This window comes from Lupinus angustifolius, chromosome LG16 (assembly GCF_001865875.1).
Source record: "Lupinus angustifolius cultivar Tanjil chromosome LG16, LupAngTanjil_v1.0, whole genome shotgun sequence".
NCBI classification, from domain to species: Eukaryota; Viridiplantae; Streptophyta; class Magnoliopsida; order Fabales; family Fabaceae; genus Lupinus; species Lupinus angustifolius.
This window is the reverse complement of record NC_032024.1, coordinates 2,386,441-2,397,337: the sequence shown is the minus strand read 5'-3', so window position 1 is coordinate 2,397,337 and position 10,897 is coordinate 2,386,441. Positions and strand designations below refer to the sequence as shown.

General features: G+C 30.8%; 1 protein-coding gene across 1 annotated transcript; it reads left to right on the top strand.

Annotated features, from left to right (window-relative positions):
- On the top strand, nucleotides 3,265–10,612 carry LOC109330035 (cyclin-T1-3-like). Its single transcript, XM_019564004.1, has 7 exons — nucleotides 3,265–3,364; nucleotides 4,558–4,855; nucleotides 5,761–5,842; nucleotides 7,869–8,003; nucleotides 8,369–8,544; nucleotides 8,631–8,782; nucleotides 9,443–10,612. The coding sequence occupies exons 2-7, from the start codon at nucleotides 4,620–4,622 to the stop codon at nucleotides 10,294–10,296; spliced, it is 1,635 nt and encodes a 544-aa protein (XP_019419549.1). The 5' UTR covers nucleotides 3,265–3,364; nucleotides 4,558–4,619; the 3' UTR covers nucleotides 10,297–10,612.

Below are 10,897 nucleotides of genomic sequence, written 5' to 3'. Positions count from 1 at the left end.
TTAACTAACATTGGTACATTAAAATAAAAAACTTATCTAAGAAAAGAATTGGCAGCAACGTGTAATGTCAGGAAAGCAAATTTATAATTTGGAGTAGGGATGACAAAAATATTTGTCTCGTGAGTACCACAAAAATAGCTTAAGAGTGAGAATGGTATCATGATACCCGCCCAATAGATATAGTCTATTTATAAATTTATTTTTTAATTAAATATTATGTATAAACATATATCAAATTTTATATTATTTATAATTAAATATTATCTATTTTTATTATTATTTTATAATAAATTTTAGTGATTAAAATATAATGATAAATTTGACATGTACATCAATTTTATTATTCTTGTAATAATTATTTATATATATATTGATTATTATGATATATATAAATATATACTTAAACTTAATGAGTATATATGTACATACCTGTTACTCACAATAATACTCACAAATAGTACCGATATGAGTATGAGTAACCATTACTGGCATTGGCTCTGCCACTTTGTCATCCTCTTGTTTGAGTATTATAATCAATCAGGAATCGAAGAGTGCGTAATGTCCTTGAAAATTTTAAATATTGAACTGAGTAATAATATGTTATCCTATAAAATTATGTTAGAAACAGTCATATATATTACTTATAAATTAATTATTATTAAATAATTAATTAATTCGTGATATATATTACTTTTATCGTAGGATAATATATTATTTTTAAATCCAAATTCATTGACTATGACCCTAAGAGTTGGAATGAAAAAACGTTATACCCTTCTACTAATCTTTATATCTACAAAAAAATAACATATGTCATCAGATAATACTTTATTTATAAATGATTGATTTATAAGTTATATGTGTTACTTTCTTGTGAGTAAAAAAATTAGTAGGGGATTTAATAAGATGATTTATCATTATTCAGTGGAAATATGGCATTGGTTAATGGGAGAATTGTTGTATATTTTTTTAGAAAACTTGTGAAAAATATAGGTCTTGAGGAAGTTGGTTGACACGGGAAAACTTGCTTCTTTCGAGTGAAAGCTTTAATTTGTCAAGGAAATATCAATGTCAATTAAAAAAAAAGTTTATTTTACTATAAAGATTACGGCTTATATTTTTTAGAAAAAAGATTTAACCTACAGGTTGTATATATTTAAAATATGTAACTAAATTTTTACAATATTTATATATATTTTACTAATAAAGTAATAATATGCCAATACAATACGCTTATTTTATGTATAATAAAATAAATATTAAGATTGGTGCCTATTTACAAAAATTAAAATGCTAATTTAGTTTCAATATATACGAAGGTCTTCGTGAAAAGCCTATGTTGTTTAAAATAAGAGGAATGTTAGTTAGTGTGGTAATTGTTAAATATTCCAAGGTGTGAAATGTGCATTGAAAATTTTGCATTCAAAACTTAAATAACTATAATTAAGATGACGGCTAAAATAAGTATCAAAACTTAGCCTTCATTACTCCCTCCCCATATCACATCTATCATATAGTAGAATATTCATGCACCGAAAATATAAAAAATTATACACTGTCAATACATTAACCACCCTTTATTTGAAATTATATTTTTTTGTAAAATCAATAATAATTGAAAATAATATAATGACAGTATAAAAAATTATGTATATATTTTTTCCTCTAATTTTATTATTTATTCTTAAATATAAGTAATATAGATACAATACATATAAACTATATGACATTTTTAAAATCATTAGTCTAATTGAAAGTCAGCCATCACAAAATCTAGATAGGGATCTTCTTATATTGCACCATCTCAACAAGTTACAACGTAGAACTTTGCATTGACCAGGTGCTTATTTATCCTAACATATGATGCTAAAGGAGTTTTTATTTTAATCGATGGCAAAATCTTCATTTTATTTGGTCTACCTAGGTTTCATCTCAAATGTTAATCATAAAAATTAAATATTTGATTTTTTAATCTAGTAAGACAATACAAGAAGGAAAAGTCAAAGTTGGTATAAAATACATAAAAACACATTTTATCCATAAAAATAAAAATAAAAAATCCTAATTTCATCCCAAGAGATTTGCTAAATATTTTACGAGTTTTTTCTTCAAGCTAGAATAATTTAAAATTTTATTGTCTACTTTTATTTGATTAAAAAAATACTTAATAATTAATTTTTAATTTAAATATATTTTTAATTTAAAAGATGAGCTTCCGTTTTACATATACATACTCCATTTCATAATCCCTGTTTGAGAAATAAATATGCATAATTGAATGAAGGTGATGAATAATAAAATGGTAAAGTTACTCCTTAAGTCCCTCTAAGAGTGTTAGATTTTTTAAATATGTGTGTAGATTTAAAAAGAAATTATATCTGGCTCCCCAATCTTTAAATCAATTTATACTCAGATCCCTGACCTTTAAAATCATCAGATAGTCCTTCAATTTTTATTTCACATGGTATTTTATTGTTACTTGAAAGAAAATTCATAAAATTTAAGATTACAAACTTACACAATAATTATTAATATCATATAATAAGAATATACTTTCTTATTTTTCTCTTAATATTTTTTATTTCTAAAATAAAACCATATAATCTTAAATAATTATAATTAATATATCTCACTTTAAGTTGTATATTATAATAAATAAAAAAATTATAACATGAAGTACATCCAATAAAAAATATTATAATTCTTTAAAATAAAAAATACAAATTTAATACTTAATATCATAAAATAAGAATGATGGTCGCAAATATGAAGTATCTATCGACACGCTAATAATTATATAATATATAAGAATAAAAAATCATGTAATCCATTAGGATACACATTGATCTTATTTATAATAAATAATAGATAATTGCATAGACTTCATTATCATAAACTAACAAATTACAAAATGTTGAAAGTTAAAATCTCAACCACAAATGGTTTTAATGTTCAAGAACATCATTACAGTTTTTAAATTTTATGAACCCATTTATAAATTTAAATACTTTTCAAGGTAAATAATAATAGAGTGTATGCATTGTCTGTGTGAAAAAATATACATAATCAATTTATTAAATATATTATCTATCATTTATTTATATTATTTTTATTTAAGAGTAAATAATAATTAAAAATGAGTAATAAATGATATAATGATTATATAATTTTTTTTAAATTGTATACGTTAATAAGATGAAGTAAATCAATTATATATGATTGAACATTAAAGTTTAATTATGACATATTTGAAGGATCTACCAATTAAAGTTTAAAATTTTTCTTTGCAAAGAGGGCACAACACAATCAAAGCCAAAAACTAACGATAGAGAGAAATTGAAGACGAGGGTTTCTCTACACTCCTGTAAGTCCTTCCTTTCTTTCTCCTTCTCCTATCTTCAATTCAATTTTTACTATTTTCAATCCATTTATTGATACCCTTTTCGGAACATACTGAATTTGTTGTATTTTAATGCCCTAATGGTTTGTAAAATGAGATTTAATCATAAAAATGTCGTCTTTGCTTAAAGAAATTTCTGGGTTTTCTTCAACGCTGGTAGTTTCTGTGTTTTTTCTTACTATAAATGTAGGTTTGGGACTAAATAAGGAGAAAGCTTGAATTTTTCTTATATGGGTGGTTCATGAACAGAAAATTGGATTTGGTACTATAATGGAGCTTTTGGGACTCTTATGTCGTGTAATTTTTTTTTTTTTTTGGTATTTAGGGTTATAATAGTTACTAATGATTATAAGTATGTCATACCATGAATGTTCTTGATCTGAGTTACTCAATGAGACAAAGAAGTGGTCTTCAAAGGCTTATTTGAATATAGAGAGAATAAAATGGATTTAGAACCTCAAAGCTTTAGTGAATAACCAGGGTTGTAGATGGATGGGTTGATGTATAATTGTGTCTGGCACGAGTTTTAAGGCGCATAAGATGGGATCTGGATTTGGACAATTTAGCATTTGAAAACATTGCCTTTTTATATAAATTCCTTTCCAGGTTGCAAATTTATTTGTCTTCAAGTTTTAGTTTTCAGTGTCTGCACTGTATTTATTGTTAGTTACACATAGGGTCCATTTGTGAGTTCCTTTTTGGAGGGTAATGGAGGGAAGGGAAGGGAAAGGCTTGAGATCTATGAAATACACTTGTGAGATGACTCTGAAGCCTTCTCTTTCCCTTCCTTTCCGTCTAAAACCCTATTCGCAAACAGACCCTTAGGTATGTAAGTGTTTAAGATGTACTTAGCTACACTGGCACAGCCACTTATTACCAAAAGTGTAAGACATTAATGAGACAGTATCAAGGGCTTATTTTCTGATTTATAGCCCTGCACTTGTAAACTAAAGGAAAAGGTTTTAGTAAGTTAATTAATTCAGAGGCTCTAAATAGCTTTTACATTATTGGATAATTATCAGACCTTGTCAATACATGTGTATGTGTATGTGAACAAAGCAATTATATAATTATAGCGCATTTTAATTTCAGTTCTGTTATAATAGTCAGAATTCTAATATATACTATTCACTTAGTTCTGTTCTTTTACCCTCCAGAATCATCCCGATTCATGATGTCAAAGAAGTGCTAGGGAATTATTTGGTGCATCAGTAAAGTGATGCATATGGCAGGACTCGTGACTGGGGAGTTGTCGCATCATGGAGCAGCTGATGACAACTCATGTGCAAGTTCTAAAGACAAACAAGATGAATCCTTAGGATCATGGTACATGTCTAGGAAAGAAATACAGGAGAATTCTCCATCAAGAAAAGATGGTATTGACTGGAAGAAAGAGACATATTACCGCAAGTCATACTGCACATTCTTACAGGATTTAGGAATAAGACTTAAAGTGTGAGTTTGCTGCTACTGATGTTATCATGCATGTTTTCACATTAATTTCAAGTACTTCTTATTGTATTTTTGGGATTGCTATGAGGATTAAAACAAATGACTAATTTTTTGACATGTATGCCTCAGTGCTCTCTCCAAAGATGTTTATCATGTGAGATCTGGTTCATAAAGAGTAGGTTACTTATTCTTGCATTCTAAGGCAAATGCTTTTCTTTAGAATTATCTATTCTGGGTTCTTGGTAGGTGGTACTCAGTGTCTCTTGTGACTTCGGCAGAGTTTTCATTTCTTTGTTATAATGTTTTCGGTAAAATCAAGGAGGCTAAATCTTATGTCCAATTCCAAACCCTTTGATGCACCTAGTTGGACTTGGAGCAGAATGCTCACATCTTTAAGGGCATCTGTTTGCTGATTTATTTGTTATCATCCAAGGGCTCCTCTTTGGTGTACATGTCTGCTCAAAAGGAGTTTCTATTTCAGACAGGCATGGAGACTAGACTGCCTTGTCAAATTCTTGAGCTTTTTCTGGTTCATTTTGATATCTAGTTTAATGTTTTGGGGCATATGTTATTATGTTTTCCTACCCTTGCTGTACCTACCTCTTTTCTCTGTAATGAGTACAGAGATTTCTTTTTTATCATAAACGAAAATAGTTTTCATAGGAATGTTTTCTGAGAAACTTCATTGAATAATGCAGTTATATCTGTATGAAACAATTGCATACCCTTTTCTTTTATTTTCTTCATGTGGTAATTTTATATTTGGAGAGTACATTGGGCATTTACCTTTTATCCAAAGTAACACATTTGGAAATTACCTTTTTGAGTCCATTTTTTGTTAACTTGTAAATTTGTTGTAGAAATTCTTTTGGATGTTTACATATTGGTTATAACTTTGCCCCTTGCAGGCCCCAGTTAACTATAGCAACCGCCATAATCTTTTGTCATCGGTTCTTTCTTCAACAATCTCATGCAAAGAACGACCGAAGGGTGGGTTGTTGCACTTTATAATTGATATCGTGAGTGGCCTGTCTAGTAAGTAAAGTTATCTAACATCTCAACACCATCTTGATGGTGGTTTGTCCTGTATGTGTCCTTTTCCCATTAGGCTCTTTTGGTAAAACTAGATTATAGCTTACAGATTGTGGGTTATTGTTGTGAGATTGTGTCTTATGCTTGTGAAGGTAGTTGAAAGCTTATAGCCATGCTGGGGAAAACTAGTTGTATAACTAACAAATCTGTTAAATAACTTAAAAAGACATGTAATATCTTGTTAATGTAATATTATGATTAAATATTGTGCGTTGAATTTATTTCTTTATTATCAACCAATTAAATAATTATTATCGATGAATGAGTTCGATGCAATTGAATATTAATGATTTTATCCCTCGTAATTTGAAATGTTCTCATTCACTTGCAAGATTAAATAAATGCCATTTAGTTATTGGAAAAATGTCACAACATATGTGAGGGTATAGGGTATTGTTATAATAAAAAAAGAGCAAAGTCAAATTTTATTATATCTAATTTTAATGGAGAGGTTAGAGTGTTTTAGGTTGGGAGCAAAAATGTCATTTGTTGAAGAACAATTGGGCAAAAATGAGACCTTCACCATTGGAAGTTCCTATAGTTTTTTAAAGCTACTTGAGCTAGCTATTGAGAAGCTAGCTTTAAAAAGCTAAAATCTCCTTTTTCGAAAGTTATAATCTTCTTTAATTTATGGTTCACTAAGCAGCTTACAAACTTATTGATTGAGTCAATGAGCTATACTCTACCAAATAAGCTACACCGTCATGCCAAACACACACTTAATTGAATTTTTCAATATTTGCCATGCATGTCAAGTTCTTGCTGGATAGTTTATGTCTGTAATGTTGATGTTTTCAACTTTAGGGCACATGCTTGATTTTGAATGGCCTGTTAATATTCTTTTTCAACAAAAGAATACTAACGAAAGTTTTCATTCCAGTGGCTTCTGGCTTGCAATATAAACACTCCCAAATTATATGGTATTAATGTCTAAAACAAAGCCACACTAAACGTGGAAGAGAAATGTTACACAGAAGTCAGAACTTTCAGAAATGAGTTAATTTATAGACCTACTACATTATTTAGCTGTTTATTATATGCCTTTTCTTATAGTAAATTTTCCTTCAAAGACTGAGTTTATATATCTTAAGTTTGCCTAACCTGCTACTTTTTATGATGAAAATATTTGGACCTTGGAGCACATTCATTCTACAGAATTTTCCGAACATTCTAGAAATTATTTACTACCAACTTTTATATAAATGTTTCCTATGCTGATTGTAGGCACTGTTTTCATTTAATAGGGATTTAAAGTCAAGTATTTCTTTTGTCTCTTGTACAATATGTAACACTTTTGGTGAGTTTTCACCTGTGTAGTAATTCTGGTTCAGGACGTGTCAGTCTATAGCCAATTTTAGTTTAGAGGAGGCATTTCTAATTCAAGGTGAAGCGGCCATCTAAATTTGAACTTTGTAGATTGATTTTTATGAATGTTTTATCTGTTACAACTTTTTATTCCATTTAATTATTGTCTTATGTAGTTATGTCTTATTTTGTATTCAAATTTCAACTGCTGCTTTTTTTACCAAAGTTTCGGTCAAGACCTTCAATACCTTTTTAACATAATAATAATGTAGTTGTCAGTGATATTATTTCTGTACCAAGTTCTAGACGGGAAATAAGTCATTTTAGGTCTATCACTTTCAGTTGTGAGATGTTTTGGTTGGTGACAGACTGGCAATCTTAGATTATGCGACTGTTTGTTCAGTAGTTGTAGCCCAGGTGATTCATTATACATCTTTGTATATATTTGTGCATTAGCCATTTAACCTTTTAATTGTGGTCGCCGACCATACAGATCATAGATGATACAAGTTAATGTCAGACACTGAAGTTCTGACCCAACTTTGAATTAAGAGAATGACAGACGTATAGGTAGCACAAAATTAAATCTTATACTTCACTTGGTGAACAACTTTTGCAGACCATCGCAACTGTCTGTATGTTCCTGGCTGGGAAGGTTGAAGAAACTCCTCGTCCACTAAAGGATGTTATTATGATTTCTTATGAAATCATTCACAAGAAGGACACTGCTGCTGCACACCGGATAAAACAGAAGGTGTTCTATAATTGTCTGTGTTTTGACTATTTCATTTCATACATTCTCATTCTGGATTTTTCGGAAATCACATTGCTGCTAGGTTATAATGCTTGCTCAGACATGGATGGGACCTCAATTTTGAGTTCCTATAAAATGTTTGACTGGCTTGTAAATTATGATAATCATTTTTTATTTACATGTTTCATTACTAGTCACTACCTAAATAGAATTGGTTGTCTGGAATTATATATAATTTATTTGACGTTCTTTCTTTGTACAACTGTACTTGCCTCCATTGTCTGTATCTCTTCATGTTTTGGCTCTTTTCTTTTATACTTAACATTATTTTAAAATTTGTTCAAGAAAGGTCGTAATCATTGCAGGAAGTATATGAGCAGCAGAAAGAGTTGATTTTACTTGGAGAGAGGGACGTACTTGCCACTTTGGGTTTTGCCTTAAATATTCAACATCCCTATAAGCCCCTTGTTGAAGCCATAAAGAAGTTCAATGTCTCGAAAAATGCACTTGCTCAAGTTGCATGGAACTTTGTCAATGATGGGTATGATTAAGTTGTCATTTTTGTAATCTTATTTTGTTGATTCCATTTTATTAATGTTTGTTTGCACTTTGGAAAGTGGCTTTCAGGCTGAGGACATCTCTCTTTTTGCAATTCAAACCACATCATATTGCAGCTGGTGCCATTTTTCTTGCTGCCAAATTCCTTAAAGTGAAGCTTCCATCAGACGGCGAGAAGGTTTGGTGGCAAGAGTTTGATGTCACCCCACGCCAATTGGAAGGTTGGTGCTGAATTCAGCTGTATGCAAATAAATTGACCCAACTGGGTAACCTTTTATATTCTTGTGCCTTAATGCATTTATGATAGTTTATGTACAACATGTTTCTTTGTATTTTAATAACCTAGAGTGTGTTTGGATTATCTGCAAAAAAATCTTATTTAATAATCGAATCAATTATAATAAATTCACTTTTATGTTTAGGTATGTTTGATGAAAAACGATTTTAAGATAACATGTTTCCTTTGGATTTGTATAAACATAACTTTGGTGTTGTAAAAAAAGGGTGTGAAGTTTTTGTATAGATTATTAGATTTGTTTGGCAGTTAGGTTTGTAGTGGTAAAATGAAGAAAAAATGTGACTGGTTTCGAAATAATCTAGCTGTTTTAAAAGTAAGCTTGAAACTTCCAGCTTCTCTAAAAACTGTTTTTTTTATTTATTTCATAAGAACTGTCTTTTTTAATTTAATCAAGTTTGCCAAACATATCATAATAAACCCGAGTCCGTACAGATTTAATATGTACCAAACACGCTCAATGAAAGCATTACCGTGGCCATTATTTATATGTTACTCTTGATGAAGCAAAAGAAATGTTAGGCATTTTCTTTAGAGAGTAGTTTCTGCGTATCCTTCTGAATCCTTGTGGTTGTATTTCTTGCAGAAGTTAGCAATCAAATGTTGGAACTCTATGAGCAGAATAAAATTCCACCATCTCAAGGAAGTGAAATAGAAGGAACTGCTGGAGGGACAAAAGCTGATGCAAAGGCTCCTGCTGTGAATGAGGAGCAAGCCTCGGAGCAAATATCATCTCATTCTGCCGCGAAACAGTCATCTGAGGAAAACGTTGAGGTACCATTAAGAGGAACCGAAAACCAAATCAATGATGGGAGTGCTGAAATGGGCAGTGACATCACTGATCACAAGGTTGACTTAGAAATTGGGGATAGTCAGAACTCCGAGCAGCAGCTGCCTAAGAAAGATAACACGGGAGAAGCGGCAAATAGATCTAAGTCTGTGACTGAACAAACAAGCGCAGGAGACCAAGATCAAAATTTGGAGCATCGGGAAGGCCTGCTCAATTACTCACCCAAAGACGCAATCAAGATGATTGACAAAGACAAAGTGAAGGCTGCCTTGAAGAAAAGGAGGAAGGAGCGAGGGGAAATGACGTTGAAGAAAGATGTAATGGACGAGGATGATCTCATTGAGAGGGAGCTTGAAGATGGAATTGAGCTAGCCATTGAGGTTGAGAAAAATAAGGATGGAAAACAAAGCTGGTCTGAACCGGATGATGCAGATGATAACAAGGATTGTGCAGAAATTGGAGATGTGACTCCTGTGAACATGAAGGGACAGTTATTGAAAGATGTGGATGCCGGCAATGAAGAAGGGGAGATGATAGATAATGCTTCGTCTTTGTTGAACAATCGCAAGAGAAAAACGGGAAGCCCGCTAGAGGGGCAACCAGAGGTGAAAAGGCGGATCGACTCCATTTATCGAGAAAGTCATGGTTGAGGTGATCATTCTATTGTCCTGTTTTAGTTTTTTCGGCATCCTGATTTTGTAGTTTGGTTCTACTGAAACATGATACTGGATGATCTTGTTTGCCTTTGTATCTTTCTTATCTAAGGAACAAGATGCTTCAATTTTGGTAGGGACATTATAAGCTGATGCTAGTTAATGCATGGGAACATGATACTGGATGATCTTGTTTTATTTGATTGATGATTTTTATTGAGAGTTACAATTCACAAATGCATTCACAGCTTTAACCTCACAAATAAAGAGGTTGTTTCTTCAAGTTGTAACCCATTGATGATGGTTTTGTGTTGTATGAAGCATTTGAGTATTATCTATTGAACAACCTAGAAAGATGAACTTGTGACATAGAGCAACATGATATCAAATGATTATTACAATTGAAGTAACAATTGAAGGATGTTCCCAACAATTACCATGGAGGTTAGCCCAAGTTTATGTTAAAAGGTTAACATTGTTAAAGAAGTTAAACTTGGGTTAAAAATGTTTAAAGGATTATATTTATAATTTTTTACATAAACATGTTTAAATATTAATCTCTTAAGTTAATAATAAAATTATATTTATTTACTTGTTT

Excerpts from the sequence above, each read along its gene's own strand:
- LOC109330035 (XM_019564004.1), top strand. The coding sequence starts at position 4,620 with ATGCATATGGCAGGACTCGTGACTGGGGAGTTGTCGCATCATGGAGCA. Across the intron at positions 8,004-8,368 it reads CACACCGGATAAAACAGAAG|GAAGTATATGAGCAGCAGAA; the intron begins GTGTTCTATAAT and ends TAATCATTGCAG. Across the intron at positions 8,783-9,442 it reads CACCCCACGCCAATTGGAAG|AAGTTAGCAATCAAATGTTG; the intron begins GTTGGTGCTGAA and ends TATTTCTTGCAG.